Source organism: Lytechinus variegatus, chromosome 4 (genome assembly GCF_018143015.1).
Source record: "Lytechinus variegatus isolate NC3 chromosome 4, Lvar_3.0, whole genome shotgun sequence".
Lineage (NCBI taxonomy): Eukaryota > Metazoa > Echinodermata > Echinoidea > Temnopleuroida > Toxopneustidae > Lytechinus > Lytechinus variegatus.
Window position 1 is genome coordinate 4157840 of NC_054743.1, and position 21094 is coordinate 4178933.

Sequence of the window (21094 nt, forward strand, 5' to 3'; positions counted from 1 at the left end):
AGGGGAATTAATTATCTTTCCATTGGTATGAATATCAGAAATAACTAAAGCGTACCTAAAAAGTTATCATGGTCCAAAGTCGATTTGCTGAACTTTTTGGTAGGGGTTTATATTCCGTCATGTGTTTAATATCCATGTTCTATGATGTAATAAAATAAAAAATAGTCTATTCCCAATTATTTATTTTCAATACAAATTACTTTTCAGTTTTCCTATGAAATTGGCGGCATCACAGGTCTAGGAACAGTCCAGCCTGAGGCTAGATGACTATTATAGGTACAGGGCACTCCAGCAGTACATGTGTACATCAAAGTCAAAACAGTATTATTGACCTCATAGAAAACTAGTGCATACACTCATCCATGTATCACAGAAATTTGGCACCGGCGGTAACACACAAATGCAAACAAGAAATATTGCCTATGCCAAGGCTCATTCCCGTAAGGAGGCACAGAATCGTGTCAGAATCGCGGCACTTTGATTCTCATTAGGATCATTATACTAGAGTGTGGACCCATATTCATAGAGGATTCCGGTTTTCAGGCTATTGCAGGATTCTAGGTCTTATCGCCTTTCCTTTTCTGGCATTTACTATTTTTATTAGCATCTCTCTTCTATATTAGCATTTCTTCTTTTCTTCGAATTACACTGCATTTCAGTTTTCAGGAAGTCATGGATTTGAAATGCTTTAAATGTGAACGACTCATTCATGCTGATACAGTCAGAGAGTACGCTCGCCATTTACGTATGACCCATGCAATCTTTGGGAATGGAGAGACACTTGTTTGTGGTCAAAATGGTTGTATGCGAACGTTCACTCTCATGAACTCCCTGTTGCGCCATATTCGTTTGCAACATGCCGACATGTATATGCCAGCCCGTGTGCCAGTTGCCAATAATCCCCCTGTACATGTAGGCGCACGTGGTGGCTTAGCTCATGATAATGACGGGGATGATGAAGGAGAGAATGAGCAAGCAAATGATGATGAGGACATAGAAGATGCTGAACAAGTTTATGAACAGGAAGATTTCAATGTAGGTTCATTGAAGAAGCTTGCCATGAATTTGGTCATAAGATTAAAGGCTTCGACATCTATCACATATTCTACCATTCAAAGTGTCATTAGTTGTACAAAAAACATGTTTCAAGAAACACTTTCATCTCTCCGGCAAAAGATGATAACTGTAATGCAACACCATGGAATTGATACAGATTCACAAGATGTGCAGCAGCTTAGTCTCCAATTTCAAGAGCTTGAAAACCCTTATGTAGGCATTGAAACGCCAAGTCAGCAAATGCAATACATGAATGACAACTTAATGTTGGTTCCTCCAGTTGAGCTGGCATTGGGAACAAGAATTGATCACAGGTTGGACAGAAAAACTGGCCAAACAAAGCAAATAGTGGTCACAGAGACATTCCAGTATGTCCCTATACTAGAAGTTCTAAAACTTGTACTGAAACCAGATGTAATAGCCCTCATTGACTCTGAAATTAAATCACCAAAGGGCATTCTCAGAGGATATATGGATGGCACACAATATCATCAGAATGAAGTATTGCAAAATCACCCACATGCTCTTAGAATTGTACTCTACTATGATGATGTGGAAGTCGTTAATCCCCTGGGAAGCAAAAAGGGCCTCCACAAATTAGGCTTGTTTTATTACAGTATTCAAAATTTTCCACCATGTTATAGCTCTACTATGAACAGTACCTTTTTGCTAGCAGTATGTTATAGCTCAGACTTGAAGAAATATGGTTTCAATGCTATTTTGCGACCATTCCTTGAGGAATTGAAAATGCTTGAAAGTGAAAATGGTGTAGAGATCATCATCAATGATAACATGATAAAAGTTCATGGTACATTGATCTCATTTGTTGGTGACTCATTAGCAGTACATGATATTTTGGGTTTTCTAAGCCCATCTGCAAGAAAGCTATGTAGGTTGTGCCTTGTAACTCGAGAAGAAATCCAGACTAACTTTTCAGATGAGGATTTTCAGCTTCGTGAAATGGAAGAACATGATGAATTATCTCAGATTGCTGCTGATAGAGGACGTGGTGATTCAGACAGTGGCATAAGAGGTGTATGCCCATTGAATGTGTTGAGTTCTTTCCACTGTGTGAATAATTTCAACTTTGATGTTATGCACGATCTTCTTGAGGGAGTGTGTCAGTATGAGATTAAACTCATACTTAACCAGCTTCTCTTTGTGGATCAATTCATGACATTGTCTGAATTTAATCAGCGCATATCATCTTTTCATTACTCGTTCAATGACAAGAAGAACAAGCCAACTTGCTTGTCAATGGAACGAATAAGGAATATACAAGACCACAAACTAGGTGAAAAGGCTTCCCAAATGTGGTGTTTGACACGGATGTTGCCTCTGTTGATAGGGGATCGTATCCCTCAAGATAACCTCCACTACGAAATACTACTTTTGTTGTTACAATGCTTGGAAATAATTTATTCACCCGTAGTTTCTATACCTCAGACTGTAATTCTGAAACACATGATTATTGATCATCATAGTCATTTCAAGCTTGTGTTTCCCGAAAGCCGTATGATAAATAAGCACCATCACATGGTGCACTATCCAATGTGCATGAGAATGTGTGGACCTCTGGTTCTTTCGCAATGTCTTCGGTTTGAAATTAAGCATAATTTTGGCAAGAGATTAGCAGCAATTAATTGTAATTTTAGAAACATTTGCAAAAGTGTTGCTGTAAAACACCAGGTGATGCAATGTGCAGGTTGGATGGGAAAAGGTCTAAGAGAAGATTTGGAGTGCATTAGTGGTAGTGTTGTTACAGTTTCTTCATTAGAAGGAAGCCAATCTATCATTGAAAGCCTTCACCTTCATGAGGACTCTGAAATCTTTGCAGCCAGTAAAGTGACAGTATATGGCATTGAGTATATTCCAAATATGTACTTGGTAACAGGCATTGATGATGATGATGAACCACAGTTCAGTCGAATAGTAGTCATTTTGGTCCCAGGGACAACAGCAGGAGAGATCAATTTTGTTGTTAGAAGGTGTTACAATAGTGGGTTTTTCCGCCATTACCATGCCTTCTGTGTCCAAGAAATGGAGATGTGTGCATACAGTTTGGTGAGGCTTGATGACCTTATTGACCATGTGCCTTTGACTGCATTATCATCCTATGAGAACAACTCAAGAGTTTACCTGTGCCCTCGACATAGTCTAATACATCATAGGTATATTTATATAAATTCAATAATGTACAACCAGTTACATTACTTATGTTTTGGGGATGGGGTTGTCGCCCAAACGTGCACAAAGGAGGAGATATCATTTATGAAAAATAATCAAACTATATACATACAACAAAATCAATGAAACAGTAATCAGGCCTTATTTTCATTTTCTGAAAATAGGGTTTTGGACATTTTCAAATTGGTGTGTCAGTATTTTTCGTTGTGTCTCTATCAAATAATATCTTATTTCAAAGGTTAAGGCCCGAATTCACAAAGGTGGATTCTGCAAAATCCACGGATTAATCCACGGATTTTGTTGAGTCCACAGTCCACGGATTCGCTTTTGTGATTCACAAAGGTGGACTCGACCGAATCCACGGATTCAACCAAGTCTATTACGTCACGATTTCGAGTCAACTGTTTGGGGTGGTCTGAAACAGTGGACTCCACAGAATCCGTGGATTCTAGGCGTAATTGGCCAATCACAGCGCAGCATTTGGGTATAGACATCACCGCTGGACGATAATTTTGCAGCAAAATTTAAGGTGGAAGACTGGACGTGAAAGTGGTGGAAAAAATACATGCTGGACCGAGCTCCGAGAAAATTGTGAGTAATTTGACATATTTGTTTGATGAGCAATATTTTTTGTCACTTTTTATGTATTGATTTGTGAATTAATGTCCGAATTTATGTCATAAATGCATGTATATTAGGTACGGTCATGAGAGTCGAGATAGTGAAAAAATTCTCGCGGAAATGGTTTTGTGTAGCCCCACAAGTGCATTTCTGTGTTGTTCTTTCGCGAGCTCTGTGACACGGCTAGACGTACTCGTTGACGTTAGACGATTAGACCCTTGACTTGTTCCCCTTTTCACTCGGTTCTTCCGAAATTTATGATTGTCCCTGTCGCTGGATTTTCTTAGATCTACATGGTCTATCTTTACTCTAGCCTGCACGCCTGAAGGCTCCTGGAGAGTAAAAATCAGTTCTACGGTGCACTCGGTCTCAGATTCATCATTCAGAATCAAATTCAGAACTGACAGAAGTTCAGTTGGTACCACTCACACATTGTACGAGGTTAGTATGTACTAACCTCGTACAATAGACCGTGTTTGACCCTGGATTTCGAAGTAGTCGGCAAACATCGCTTCATTGCTGAAGTAATATTTGCCGAAGCTCCTTCTCGCTACGCACCGGGGCTCTTGCCGGTAAGTAGCAAGAGTTTGTTGAATGTAAAAGAATAATAAAATAATAATCCGATAAAAAAAGCACATTTTGCTTACCTCGGCCTCGAAAGTGACTTCGCTTGTCTCTTCCACGGAAATACAAGGAAGCCCGTTGGTGGCGCTAATAATTTCACAACCTTGATTCAGCTCCTCGGTAATTTTATAACTGTATCTAAATTCTTTGAATGCGCAATCCTCATGATTAATTTACTAATTATGGGCACCAATTAATGAAATGCCTTCAAAAAACATAATTAATGATTATTATTGGTGATGATAACACTCATTTGCATTAATTTAAAAAGATGACTGATAAAAAAAAAATGAAAATAATATACGTGCCTGGAAAGAAACCAGCAGTACAAGCTTTGATTTGATTTGATTTGATTTGATTCATTTATTTATTGACGGTAAAAGCCCTGTTCAGCTACTAGGCTGGTTTACAAAGGGGCCGTGCAAAATAACAAATACATAAAACATGCATGACAATAGAGATACATATTATACAGAACCCAATGAAAATAGGAATTACCGATGACACAATGATAAAGGAAAAATGAAAAGTAAGATCAAATTATGTATATGTAAAATGAAAACATACAATTATAAATTTCGTTAAGCTACAAAATTGCAACGTATTTAAGATTATCTAAGGAAATATGAATAAATAAAAAGCATAGAACTATAATTTATGTCATCAAGAAAATAAATATATAAGGCTTACTTAAATATGCCTAATACCATGATAACATGTAAGTTATAAAAACAAATTACTGCAGTAAAGTGAGATGCACAAACTTATTAAATTATTAAAATAGAGGAGGTATAATACGGATTAAAATGTATGAAAAACTCAAAAATAATATAATAAGACAAAATTGCAAGTAATATAAAAAAAGAATGAAATAATTCTTATAAAAAATAACAAAAACAGACGGTTTGACTGATGAACGTATATATGAGATGAATAATATAATACGAATAAATAGAAAGTAATGTAAAACAGAATAAAATAAATCTTTATGAAATAACAAAAACAAACGATTTGACTGGTGAAAATATATATGAGAGGAATAATATAATATTATAAGGATATTAAATATTTTTAATGAATAGTAAAAAGTTAGTGCACATATTCCATCCCGTTCTACAATACACAGAGTTGCTGTTTTCATCTTAATTACAATCAATAGAATGTTCAATGTTATCTGAAAGGCCATTCAAATGATTTTACTGCAACAAAATGCCACCATATCATTTTTATTTAAAAAGTTTCATAAACTTTCTTTGACATGATTCAGTTCGAAACATATTCTATATTACTAATTAGCTAATTTAGACTTGAAAATACCAATACTTGAAGACTTCTGAGTATCCTCAGTAAGTGAATTCCATATCTGAGCACCTCTATACAAAAACCTACGTTTACCAGATTCAGTTTTGGGGCGAGGCACATCAACACACATGTTACTTTGTCTCGTGTTGTAAATAGTTGTTCGAAATTTAAACTTTTCACTTATGTACGGAGGCACTTGTTTTGTCATAACTTTATACATAATTATTGCAGTATCATTTTCTAACTTTTTAACAATAGGTTCCCAGTTAAGTAGGTCAAGGTTCTCCTTTCCTGATGAAAACCAAGGAGCGTTGTTTATTAAGCGGGCACCTCGGTTTTGAATTCTTTGTAAGATGTTTAACAGCGTTTTTCCACAATTTGCCCATATTACGTTACAGTAGTTTAGGTGAGAAAATACCAATGCATTGTAAACCATTTTTAGTGACTCTTTGTCTACTATATTTCTTATACTTCGTAACATATGTAATCCTGAATTAGTTTTTTTCTGCAATAGTTCAATATGACCTCGCCATGTGAGATTTTCGTCAATTATAACTCCGAGATGTTTACATGATTGCACTCGTTTCAAAGAATTTCCACTTATATTGATATCAATATTCTCATCTCCAATTTTTTGTAATCTTTGTCTTGTACCGAGTACAATATATTCGGTTTTGTTTACATTTAAACTTAATTTATTAAGGACGAGCCATTGCCTTACATATTCCAGATCTTTATTAATTTGATTTATCATGACAGAAACATTACTACCAGACAGATACAAGACGGTATCGTCAGCATACATGCTCACCTTACAATATCTGAGTCCTTCGGGTAGGCTGTTAATATAAAGTACAAACATTAGGGGGCCTAGTATTGACCCTTGAGGGATACCGCATTTTAAAGCTGAAAACTCAGATACTTTGCCATTTATACACGTTGCTTGTGATCTATTTTCCAGATAACTGGCAAACCATCGTAGAGGGCGATCTTGAATGCCATAGTTTTTCAGTTTTTGAAGGAGGAGATCGTGATCTACTGTGTCGAAAGCTTTTCTAAAATCCAGCATTACAGCAATCACGATATGTCCATCTTCGATGCTTTTAAGCCAGTCATCAGTTACATTTAAAAGTGCCGTGGTTGTAGAGTGAAGAGGCCTAAATCCTGATTGATACTTGTGAATTATTCCATTACTATTTAGATATTCATAAAGTTGATTAAATACTATTTTTTCTAAAACCTTTGATAGAATTGGAAGGATTGAGATTGGCCTATAATTACATGCTTCCTTCGTTCCACCTTTATGCAATGCCACCACCCGAGCAACTTTCCAATTCTCTGGAACGATCCCAGAAGTTGTGGACAAGTTTATTATATGCGTAAGTGGTTCTTTTATGTATGGCATTGCTAGTTTTATCAATCTAATCGGTAGAAAGTCGTTTCCCATAGCCTTGTCGTATATCGACAACTTACCTATCTGCTTTGAAATAGTATTAGTTGCGACAGGAGTAAAATCAAAGGAGCAACTGAACACGGGTTTGTCTATGTACAAGCATGAGTGAATATCAAAATCCCGTATAATCTGATTCGCTAAGTTTGGTCCTATACTGACGAAATATTCGTTTAGTTCATGAGCGATTAGTTGAGCATCATTGATTTCTCCCGAGTCTGTCATTAAAGATGTAATCTTATTACCCTTCTTTTTACGAGGGATTAAAAGATTAAGATTTTTCCACGTTTGGCCTACATTGCCACATGAAGTTTTTATTTTTTCTTGAAACTTTTGTCTTTTTTTAGATCTTATTCTTGTATTTACATAATTTTTCATTTTCTTGAAAGTTTCCCAGTCTTCTTTCTTTTTCGTTTTTATGGCACGTTTTTTAAGATAATCTCGCTCATGGATTAAATTCAATATTTCGACATCAATCCAGGGTGACTTGTTATTTCGTACTCTATTTGTTCTGACAGGCGCATGCACATTGCACACAAAAGAAAACAAACATTCAAATGCAAGTAGTGACAGGTTTACATCTTGTGGGTAATAAACTGTATTCCAGTCAATCTCACTCAATGCATAGCAGAAATCATTTTCATCAAAATTCTTATAACTTCTGTAGGTTCTGTAAACGTGTTTGGCTATCGAATGTCTGGTTTTCCCCCAGACGATATAAACTAATGAATGGTCACTTGTACCAATATGCATAACATCACTTTCAACAATTTTTGATTCATTACTCGTGAAAATTAGGTCGATCATCGTAGATGTATCAGAAGTGATTCTTGTAGGTTTTTCAACGACCTGTGTTAAAGGAAAATAGTCACATATTACTCTTAATCTATTCGTGTAACAATTATTAGAGTCTGTTGCAAGGTAATCGCAGTTGAAATCTCCTAAGAATATTATATCTTTATTTTCGTCATCAGCTTTCATTAAGATCACTTCAATAGAGTCAAATAACCTAATATTAGAACCAGGCGGTCTGTACCAGGCAATTACTATTATTGGTGATGAATTACGTTGCATAATTTCAACGGCAACAAGTTCAACTTCATCCATCATCAAGTCTTGCCTCAATTTATGGTTCAATCTATTCTCATTCACATAAATAAGTACTCCTCCTCCGCGAGTATTACGATCTTTCCTGTAGACAACATAGTTATCTATGGCAATTCTGGCATCATTAATATATTCGCAAAGACGAGTTTCATTTAATGCTAACACATCGAAGCGGTGTTCCTGGGTCGTAACTTTCACTTCATCAAAATTCGGGAGAAGTGATCTTATATTATGATGCGCTATTCTCAGACCATTTTTATTGTTAATTGCTATATTGTTATTTGGATATCGTTTGTTTGTTAATACATGCTCTTCTTCATCGCCATGTTGTACAGGTTGGTGAGCAAATTGATCATCATGATTTCCATTAATTATTGACAATAGGTCGTCATCCGTAGGAGGATTTTGTTGTACAGGGTGTTGAACAAATTGATCATCATTATTTCCATTATTTGATAATAGGTCATCAGTAAAAACATGTTGTTGTACAGGTTGGTGAACAAATTGATCATCATGAATTTCTTTATTTGATATCAGGTCGTCATCAGTAGAAAGATGGTAATCGTTGGTATGAGCCTCTGGATTTATGAATTGATCACTTCGCTCAACATGCCCTTTGTCTTTTAAGAAATGGTGGTGTTCAGGGCCAAGTTCATCAGTGTCTGAACCGGCACTCTCTTCCTGGCCAAGTTGTTAGTATTGGTAGACGGATGGGCAGGCTTTAGCTTTATGCCCCCAGAGGAAACATTGTCGACATTGAATCATAGTGTTATGTCTACAGTTGGCTCTGTTATGATTCATCTCACCACAATTGTAGCAGCCTGAGTAATCTACATATTGTGTATTTTTTGACGAACGTCAATAAGACGTATACGGTATACCAAAGTCTACAATGAAAAGATTGGACACTTCACGGACTTTGCGTAATGCCTTGCGTCGATATGCGTGTAAAATAGTGTAGGTGCCTATTCTTTCCCTTGTCGTGTCTTTGATATGAATATAAATCGCGCGCCCTCTTCAGGAGAAAATTGATATCAACGCTGACTGATTTCTATCTCCGTAAAACCTTCACTAAAGATCAAGAAAATTTACATATTTTTAGAAAGAAACTTCAAGGAGAAGTCACGGAAGGATCTAAATGATTCGGTAAGTGTCATAGCAGGATGTGGAATATGTATTTAAACATAATCTTTTATGTGGGCAAAAGCCCACTGTATTTTCGAAGTGTAGTGGTGTGTCGCGTGCGTATGACTGATAATCCTTCACTCGCGAGACGATATGAACCCATGGGTGAGTAGGTACTATCCAGGCCAGGGTCATGAGTAAGCCTACGGGCCAGCTATGACTAATTTTTACTCTCCAGGAACCTCCAGGCTAGTCTTTTCAGCAATTTTGAAGATTTCATTTGAGATGATGAATCGTTTCAAAGAAAATAAATTTGGGAGAGCAGTCATGTATGTTATTAATTTTAGCAAAGAAAAAAAATGGGCATTTTCAGAGATAAAATAGGGGATGTCCTTACAGAGATGAGACAATTTTCAGAATACAGATTTTAGAGAATTTTCTCAAACTGTTATCTCAATGACTGATGACTGAATCTCATTCTAGTCTCATGCTCATTTTTCTTATGACTATTTTCTTTGACATTGAAACTTAACCCTATGTCAATTTCATTTTCTATGCAGAACAAAAAATGGCAGAAAATCACCGTGCTCATTTAATGCATCTTGATCATGTCAACAGCCTCAGAGAGGTAAGCTTTGTTTCAATTGAACAATAAACCGATGCAGTGCGTATTGCAAAATATTTCCCTTTTTTATAACTGACAAAATTATGACTTGTTTCTATATGGTGGAGATACTGGTTGAAGCACTAGTGATGAAACCAACATGGCAAATTTTTGTTCCTACTTGCACAAGCAGTGACAATTTTCAAGATTTAAAAATGGATGGAGTCAAAATGAATGAAAGGAGTACAGCAATTAAAGCAGCAGATTATTTGAAACATTTGACTTGATGTATGCAATGCATATTAATGTAAAAACAAAATTAGGAAAAGAAAAACTTAATAGACTGGGCTATTTCCATACTGTACCTAAGAAGACTAGGGGGGGGGGGGGCTGAATGGTTAGCAAACCTTACCTATTGTTCAGGGAATCTTGAATTATCTTTTTTTTTCATGTTTGTCTACTCTAATTCTTTTTCCATGTATACACAGATAGCCAACCGGCCCAGACCCTGATGGGATTACAGAAATGAATGAATCCTTTTGAGTTGTACATGGATGAAGCCTTTCGAATGCGGTATCGCTTCTCAAAAGAGACTGCACTCCATCTCATCAACATGTGTGAGGGTGATCTGAGCTGAGGAGGAATACAGAATGTAGTGAACCTCTACCTGTTGTCATAGGTGTCATCGATGGGACTCATGTCTACATTAGGAGTCCTGGTGGGGAACAAGCCCTGTACTTCCTTAATCGGAAGAACAGGTATTCCGTCAGTGTGCAGATTGCATTTTTAATATAAATGTAGACTCTGTTATGCCAGTCTGAACTTTTGGGGAAGGGTCGATAATGTGACTTGTACTCCTATCATCATTCCAATGTCACTAAAGTATAATAGCGGTCATTGACTATTTTTAAGCATTGAAATTTAGATTGTTTTATTTAGCACCCTCTCTTTGTAATGTACTGTACAGTACTTATTTGTCCTTTAACCCTTTATAACCCGGGGGGGGGGCCTAAAAGGCCCCTCCTCGACATATTTCGCGATAATTTCTAAATGCAAAAAAATAATACGCTGAAATTTCATGACTTTTTTCTTTCACATCTCCAGCACATTTTGAGACCGTTTGTGAAAATCGGGGGTACACTTGCGGAGATATAGCTCATATTCGTAACCAATGTCACCGAAAATGGCAATTTCCATTGACTTTTGTGTGTACAATGTATGGGTTTTACAATAAGCGTTGTCAGATGAATGTTTTTTTTTTCTGTTTTTCCTCACATAAGTTTCTTTTGGGCTATCACCAACTATTCTAGATTAAAAAAAACAATAAAAAGTAGAGATTTCAAAACAAAGCAATACATAATAAATTAAAAACAAAGAAATACATAAGAATTTGGAAACACGGAAGGAAACAAGAATATTATCGAGAAAAATTAGCATATGTGCATAATTAATTACTATTATAATCTAATAATTATACAATTTCAATACAGTTGAGTGAGCTGTCTTTTAGATTACATGACTGGCTACTAACATGCTTGATTCCATTGCATTTTCTCAAAAAATGGGGGAAAACTACAAAAAAATGAAAATTCCTTGAAAAAATTTGAATATTTGCATAATTAATTAGATAAATAAAAAAATGATAATAAATATCACAAATTTGACAACGCATTCTTGTAAAATACATAATGAGACACCCACCCACCAAATTTTGTTGCAATTGGTCGATAAACGGCCGAGATCTGAGGGCCCCTCCCCCCCCCCCGGGCTATGCAATTTCAAAATAGCCCGGGCTATATAGGGTTAAATATGCTCTTGAGCATTTATCTTGATATTAGACGCTACAGACTAAGAATTTAAGTGAGTCTTTCGATAATTGCGTTTGATATATCAACATATATACAAAATCTTATAATTCCATTGTATTTCTTTAAGTAAGAGAAGTGTGAAAATCATTCAGACAAAGACCAGATCCTTCTAACTAGGTTTACTTTAAAAATAAATACTAACTTTCTTACTGTCATGCTCTTCGTGTATTTTTCAATTGATAATACCGAAGTCATATATCAATATTCAATAAATACTTAATCATCATACAGAGTGATGAATATAAGTACATTAATAACATAAATATAATATAGTATTACCCCTATCTGACGTCTGAGCTGGACATTTAAAATGTATGGCCCTAGTTTTCATGAATATTGATAATGAGTCAGGTACTGTATTATCTGTATACTATATTTGCTTTTCTTGGTCTTTATAGTACAATGTCATCCATTGCAACATAATTCCAAATTTATTAATAGATATGCCTATATACAGTTTTTATGGTATCAATATTCAAATGAATTCTCCCAACCACATCAACAAATCAAGAACTTCTGTTATTTCTTTATCTATGAGTATTTAATATAATCTGCAGTACTGATGATACAATATGAACCCCTCAAAAAAATTTTTGTAAATCTGTGTTTGGCAATTAATTTCTCCCAACTCCCAATTTCACGTAATGCATATTTGATATCATTGTTTTTTCAATGAAATTTGTTGGGGACTCTTCTGATAATAAACAGCATAAAATGAATACATTTAAACCAGCAAAGCTAAAAATAATCATACATTTATGATTTTTGGTTGAAAACATAATTTGCATTGATTTTGTACACGAAATCACGCTTTTGAGCAATTTTTGGTCTGACAATGTTACGTAATTTCGGGACCGCGTACCCGGGTGACGCAAAACTGGTCTCATAAGTTGCGCAAGACTTGAAGGTAAAAGTCAGCGAGCACGTTAAAAAAATATCGCGCTGCGAAAATATTGCGTAAATCATTGAGGGGCGGGGGGGGGGGGGGGGCTCCGAGGCCTGTATAGCGGGGTTGATGGTATTCCATGATAGTATGATGTATATAAATTTAAAAAAAAATTACATGCATATCACTTGACTTGCAGAAAAATTAATTTTAACAGTCATAATCTATGTAATCATAGTTAAATAATCATGTAAAGTGTGGTTATTCATGTGTGGAAAATGTGACAAAATAATATATTAAATTGTTGTCTGTTATCAAATTGAATTGATTGTGCTTTGAATTATTCCAGATGTTATTCCCATTCATAAGAGTGATCATGGTGATGATATGTTTTGTGTGTGTGTCAAAATCAAATATAATGCTGTGATATTTTAGATTAGGTGATGATGTTTAAGTATAAAGGATTGGAATGTGTGAAAACGTTATTCATGATTAGTTTCCTGATTGCATCATGATCATGGCGTGATTCAAAGTGAATTGGCAATCAGTGATTACCTTGTTCTTAAAGATGGATCCAGTGGTGCTTTAGTGATGTGGAATTGGTTGCTGTAAAAAGGATTGTGATTAGTTTCTCAGTTACATATCTTATCCTGTCTATCTGAGATTAACTCGATTAAATAATGGATTTCTGCTTTTTGCCACTTCAGGGCCATGGTTGATCAGGTGCAGCTAGCTGATGATGTGCTTTTTTTTGTGTGTAAAGATATACAACGATCAATGCCAGCAAACATAATTCTTGGGGAAGGGGGGGGGGGGGTACCAGCAAACATTTATTTTAGAATAATATTTGTTTGTATATTGTGTATATGCTGCAGATGTTGGTTTTCATGACACTGAGCAATCGCAGTGCAGTCTCAAAAAGGGGAAGTCCCTAAATTTGATTGAAAATCCACGGTTGAATCCGTGAATTCGGTTGAGTCCACGGTTGAATCCATGGACTCAACCGTGGGTCTGGTAGAATCCGTGGATTTTTGAGTCCACTGTTTGTGAATCACAAACTGCAGAATCCGTGGATTTTCCAGAATCCATGGACTCAAAAATCCCCGGATTCTAAAATCCGTGGATTTTGCAGAGTCCACCTTTGTGAATTCGGGCCTAAGTGTCCAAAGAAAGTAGAGACATGAAAGGAAAGGGTAAAGTCGCACTGGTAGAAATGTGGCGGATTTAGGAAAACTTGCTTTTGGTCCTCTCTTCTGTGCAATATCTCTAAATATATGCTTTGTTATGCATCTTTCTTCCCCCCCCCCCTCCTTCATAGAGAATGATGTTGACCTAGAAGTTCTACTTACAATGTCAGGAGATCTTGACAAACTTGGCATATCATTTGGTTTGAGGCGGAAATTGTCCGTGGCAATTGGAAAGTCACAACAGCAGCCAGAGAGTACCTCAGACGAAATCATTGTACATGCACATGTAAGATTCTTTTTTTTTTCAGTCCAGTTATACTTTAAATAAATGTATGTCAGAATATAAAATTGCTGTAAATGAAGGATGTTTTGATAAGCACCTCAGGAGTCACCTTTAATTCTGCCATGTATTGGCATTGCAGTTGTGAAAGATTGAAGAGCTTGAAGATGGGTGCATTTTATTGTTTTATTGCATTATACTAGGTGTGTCGTTAAAGTAATTGATGTTTTGATTGTTAATTAAAAGAGTAAACTGCTATATCACGTTCGTATATCGGATAATTGAGATTCCATTGAAATATTAAGTGTCAAGACATTCCTTTAGCTACACAATGCTTTTAATTATTTTATCTCTTTAAGCCATTGTCTGGAAATTCAGCTGCAATTCACAAAGATATTGTTTATGGAATTGATTATAATGTACTTTGATATTTTTGGTCTTGAATTGTCAACAAGTAAAAAACTAAAAAAAATCAGACATCAGTTGATTCAGTCCATTTTTAAAGTTTATTTTAAGGAATGCTATTAATGAATTTTAATCTTTCTTTTTCTAACACACAAAAAAAGGATAATTCAGCGAAGGATAATTCAGCGAAGAATGATTCATCAGTATCTGATGGCCCAGTGCCCAAGAAGTTGAAAACTGTGATGGTAAGTTGTAATACCTAACATTTGGTATTACAATTTGAAATAAAAATGAAATTAATTTCAACTCTGTATCAGATGGGAAAATGTCCTTTGATTAGATTAATTGCCACCCATTTCAGGTCACTCATTCAAACTTAAAAATATAAACTTATTGGGTAAATAGATGGAGAAAGCAAAGGAGGTCATTCTTTATAAGTCAACCTTCCATAATGGCCGTACTAGTCAAAGCTATAGTCTGTGTCAAATAAAATGGTACTTTTTAAAGTATGAAAATGAATAACGTTCTAAAAGTGTTTGATACCTCCATAAATTTGCATTTGCCTTCGTGCATGCAGAGGTGGTTGCTCAAATTTAGGTGCCAATTGTGTACTTATCCATGAATTAATTCTTGGTTTATACTTTTACAGAATCTCAAAGAAGTGCTAACAAATTCATCCGAAGGTCTAGATCTTTTGAAGCATCTTGAGAGTGGTTCTGTACTCAATACTAAGCAGACGAAGACGTTAGTAAAGATAGCGGTGGGACATCTTATTGACCTACATGGATTGTAAGTAGTGAATAATATATTGCAGATCTGTGTAAATTACCATTGCTCCACATGAAATTTCAGCATGCTGCGTTAAAAAAAAATCTACCGTGGATGCTGCCATTTTGAATCACAAATTGAGCAAATTTATGCCACTCCTAGGCTGGCCACACACTTTTGTAGTATCTGGATATGCAAAAAAAATGTGCTCTATGAAATGGTGACCATAAGGTATCCTTTTTGGTGATATTAAATTGAAATGCTCTGGCACATTTCTAAACATGTCACCAATTTTAGCATGTCACATTTACATAGTAAAACCTCTCATGGATCATCCTGAAATAAACATGATAGCGGATTTTTTTTTTTTTGGGGGGGGGGGGGGAGGAAAGTGATGTTGAAAAAGCAAGTGAAGCATAAAATAATGAAGAAAAATAGTAAGGTTTATACCATCATCTCAAAATGGCTTTTGAATTTCAAGTTATTGACTTGTTTTGTTGCATTGCATATGGTACCAGTCTGCTTGATGGTCAAGACTATAAATGACAATCTTGAAAATGAGATAGAGGATTGATGTTTGTAAAAGTTTTTATGCAAATTTTCAAAATTCCAAGCCATAAAATAAATGCATGTCAAACTCCTCTTTCTATGTAAAAGAAAAAGTCTGTAGCTACTGTATACTGGCATGATTTTCCCTTTTTCTATTTCAAACATTCCTGAAGGTGGCCAACAGCTAAACAGAAGACGTTATTAGCTAAGGAAATAGTGCAGACATGGCCTGTAACCAAAGATACCACACCGGGAATTGAAGGGCATGTAAGTAAACATTAAAGATAAACTCTGTTAAAAAAAATTCACATAATTGAATAACATATAAATTTAATTGCATAATTAGAAAATCAGCAACAGTTTGAAAGTGCATATCAGACCCAAAATTGCTCAAAAACATGATTTTGTGTACAAAGTCGATGCAAATTGTGTTTTCAATTGTGGTATTATATCCTTAAGTTGGAATTAATTTTTTCTTGTCTTTCTTTTTTTTTCTTTCTTAAATGAAGGAACATTTCTTCTTGCCTGATGGCTCTGGCTTTATCCAGTTTAGGTTAAAAAATGTAAGGGCATCGCAAAGTGAGAGAATTAAGCTACCGAGAAAAATGGAACCTGAGAAAGAAACTAATGAAGCTGTAGCAGATAAAGCAGATGAAGTAGCCACTGGCCAACAGCTGCAGAATATTCAGGAAAAGGTAATGAATGTGATGTTTCATGAGAAATTGTATCAGAGATACTTTTGGATAATGTTTATCAAGAGATTAGTATTAAATTGAAGTTATATTTGAGAATCGTCATGTATGCATGCTGTTTGGAACCTGATGGAATAATGGGAATATATTTAAACAGCATACCCTCTCTCCTTTATCTCTTTTCTTATTCTATCACATTGATCTCATTTATAATGGTTATCCATGATGCTTTGCAACTTGGATTCTGCCTTGATTTTGACGCCTATAACTGAAAATGTCTGATCAGCTCAAAGTTTTGAGTATGAAGATTTCACATATAACTAGGCAACATGTCAAAGAAAAATCACTCATTTATTACAAATCATGTTCATATTTACTTTGAATGTATTTAAATGACATAAAAATATGTGTACTAAAAAGGTGCGATATTGGCCCCCAAAAAATATGCAAAGAAGTGCTCGCTTGCTTTCCTCAATAACTCGGTTTAAATCCTCTCTTTGCTCATTTAACACTAATCTACTGAATTACAAAGAACATTTTGTGAGCTCAGTAACATTTTCACTTCCAATATCTTATTCCTGTTTCAGATTGACTGGATGAAGTTTTCTCCTCCCCACCGTTCCAACATGGCCATGCATACGCAATACTTTCAAGATACACACAAGTACCGGCGACAGCTGGTGATGGATTGTAATAATCCTGTCTCCATAACAGACATGGTGACTACATTTCCCAGATACCAGGACATTCCACATTTGGTAAGCTATTCTTGTTATGAGGAATAATCATGTTAATACTCCCATGGCATTGTTACTTATTAATTTCATTTGTGTTCTATAGGTGGTCAGGAACAAAATTTTGTTTTAGTTGCATTTAAATACAATTCTTTCTGGAATGGGCCCCAGATTTATATCACATTCCATATGCACATGTGGGAGGACAGGTCAGGTTGTGACAGTTAACCAATAGCGGGTATTTAGATACTGTAGTTTACAACTACTGAGTTTGGTCATGAAGTGTTAGTGATCAGGGGCAGCAACCAGACCTTAGGGAATAAATAGCTAGATATTCTTGCTGCTGCATTCCATCTAGGTGCATACACTAGCTGTGGTGCATGTTGGTTGGGCAGCACCACCATGCATACTAGCTTTCCCTACACTAGAATTTACTATCATGATCAGTAGCAATGGCAGTTTCATACTACAAAATTCTTTTGTATTTCAAAGCCAGCATACCACATGCGTGTAGTACACATAAGATTGGAGCAGCTAGCTAGATAGCCTCTCTGGCTTAGCTCTACCGAGCCAGCCAGCCAGACCTAGTTTTGGTAGTATTCCTGTATTTATATATTTTTTTAATGTGTATGGATTAAATCTATGTCTGCATAATATTGTAGTTCTCAAGTCCATCAAACTTAAAGCTATTTTATCTTATTTATTTGTTTTAATATTTTGTTTGCTATTTGCCTAATTTTCTTAGATTGGCATCGATTTTGCGTTACTACATGAAGATGCAGCCGACAAACTGCTGTCAAAGTGGTCAACCTTGAGGGAGAAGATCATATTGCAGGGCCATCAGGAATCTGAAAGCATCAAGGAAGTAGTGAAACGCTACGAAGATACAAACAGTAGGTTAATGATTTTACCGCATCCTGTGAACCTGATTCAACTTATAGGGTCCTAAGATGTCTTAGGACCCTGAAAGGTCATGGAAATATTTTCCCAGATTACTGTGTTTAGAAATAAATAGTTATTCAGGTTGAGTAATGTTACATAATTTCAGCAAATTTATCCTTCATATATTTATTGATGTCATGAAAACATTGTTGTATCTAATGTTCTTAAATCAGTGGACTTTTAGTGTTTGGTGACTGGTTGGGCTGGAACTTCCTTGAGTTTAAACCCTAAAAAGGCAGGCAGGGAGAGAGGGAAGGGTGCTTTCATATTTAGTCATTAATGTATTAGAATGCAAATTGCAGAGGAGCCGGCAACACTTGTTGTTCTACTTCTCCATCTGAAGGGTAACACATGATCCAGAAATTACCTTGTTCTAAAATGTAAAGATTTCATTTATGAATTTTCATTCATCTTTCAGGAGATCTTTGTGCACTACTAACTGTGCTCTACACACTGCATCGGCCGGTGCCAAAGTCGAAGGGCGTAAACTGTAGCAGATCTGCAGCAGTACACTACCTTGTACAGCAAGTGCCAGTGAGTAATTTGATTCTGAAATATTGCACTTTTTTGGGGGGGTTCTTTTATAATTCATCAGGGGGTGAACAGCAAATATCAATCCTAACTATAAAGTGAAAATTGTTCTTTGGCCCAATATCCCTACTAAGAGCAATATCCCTTTTTGTATCTGATTGACTAAAGTACTTGGGATTGATATTAGCAGTAAAATCCCTATTAATTAGGCTTAGAGTGATTTGGATTGCTTGCAACTCCTATTGCAAACGACCAATGCTCTTCATTCCCTTCAGACCCACCCTGTGCGCCTTGAGTATGTGCCTCCATGTGTGTCTCCTGCCTGTTTTATTGTAGGCCTAAGCAGTGAAAGTGTGGTCAAACGTGAATAAATGCTTGAAAAGGGCCAAATTTTAAAACAAACTTAAGGTTGAATAAAGTTAACTGATACCTACACAATTTGATGCAATACCTGCACTACTACAAATGGTCTTGAAATTTTTTCAAGCTTGTCCAACGTCTTAATAAACGTATGCTCTCTTTAGTTTCAAGGGGGAAGTTGACGAAAAGTTGAGTCATGACCAGACAAGCTATTGATTATTAGATTGGGTGTCCATGGTGGTGACTGAAATTTGAGGAATTTGCATGCTTTGATTGGATGGATTAGATGCGCTCATGAATATTGATATGCGCTTAGCCTTATAAAAATTATTGCAGCCCAACAACATTTTAGCGAACCAGTGAATCAGGATTAATATTTGCTGGGAATAATACTTGTCCTGAGAATCATTATTAAAATTGTTCCCAGTTAGTGAATCACCCCAGTGGGGTATTTACAACTAATGGCTTATACATGTAGGGTGATTATAACGTAAACGTTACAGCCTCTTCATAGTTTTAGGCAAACTACATGAGCTCAAAGGATATTGGAGTTGTGATGAGGTAAATTGATCTTTTAGGGGGTCTATGGTAACCGTTTGTGCTATGCATTTTTATTATTGACTTTTTGTGGTCTGATATGCCACCAACACTTAAAAAAAACCCTGATGAAGAAAACATCCTCTTTAAATAGGGTGATGTTGTTAAATTGAGCAGGATGAAGGATAATGTTATTTATTTGAAACATGTTTTCAAATTCTAATTACAGGAAGGAACAAGCATCAAAGAAGCCATCAATCATATCAAGCAGACATACAGGCAGCCCCTCATAGTGGCCATCGGGAAGGAGACAGGACAGCAGCAATACTTCCTGTGCCTCGACAGTCTGCCTTTCAGTGCTGGACAGACGATCGTAGAAGCGTTCGACAAGCTATTCAAGAGTTTCTTCGTCTTTAATGTACATTATCCGGACATCCTCTCACATTTCTATGATTTCTTTGCGGCTTTTGTCTACGAAATTTGGCCCACCCATAAGGTGAAGCCTATGGTGCGTTCCTTCGCATGTTCTATCAAATCTACATAACTTATACTTTGTCAACCATTTCTCTTTCCCATGCTCCCAACTTAATTCCTGATAGAAGGAGTGGGCTATAAATGGGTGATTTTTTGTTTTACCCTGGTAACAGTTTTTTTCTGTTCCATATATCCTACCTCAACATAAAATGACAAAATTTTTGACCACAAAAAAGTGTGCAGGGCAAAAATCCAAGATGGCCGCCGTTTTCCTGAAAAATCACATTTTCAGCCATAATTTTGCCATTTTGGGATCTTTTTAGCTGGTTTTGGTGTCTAATCCTATATATTGGAGGGAGAGCAATCTGTTTATGCTACAAGAAGTAGTATCAACCCTTCACCTGTATAAATAACCCTCTATATCCCTGCTTTGGGGGCTAAATTAGCCCCGCCCCTCTTGACATTTTTCTTGATAATCTGTCAATGCAAAAATATTTCGGACAAAAATATTCTGGACTTTTTCAATTGACATTTCACACCCATTTTAAGACCCTATTTGCGAAAATTGGGGGTAACGGTTGCAGAAAAAAAAACACTTTTCATAACCAATCTTTAAAAAAAAAGCGATTCCAATGCTTTTGTGTGTAAAATGTATTGGTGCAAGTGCATGTACATTGATCTAATTTACTAATTTTCCTCCGTTCCATCCTGAGATCTCATCTATTTATGAACTGACTGTGACCAAACTTGGTGTGTCCAAATCTCATCATGTATTTTACAAGAATACATAGTCAAATTTATGATA

The 21094-nt window shown here is 35.9% G+C and overlaps 1 protein-coding gene across 1 annotated transcript; it reads left to right on the plus strand.

Moving 5' to 3' along the window:
* Positions 1–864: 864 nt before the first annotated feature.
* On the plus strand, positions 865–20864 carry LOC121412428. Its single transcript, XM_041605238.1, has 11 exons — positions 865–1035; positions 10091–10100; positions 14149–14303; positions 14864–14947; positions 15352–15491; positions 16193–16286; positions 16529–16714; positions 17299–17469; positions 18191–18338; positions 18806–18921; positions 20045–20864. The coding sequence occupies exons 1-11, from the start codon at positions 865–867 to the stop codon at positions 20357–20359; spliced, it is 1590 nt and encodes a 529-aa protein (XP_041461172.1). The 3' UTR covers positions 20360–20864.
* Positions 20865–21094: the final 230 nt, after the last annotated feature.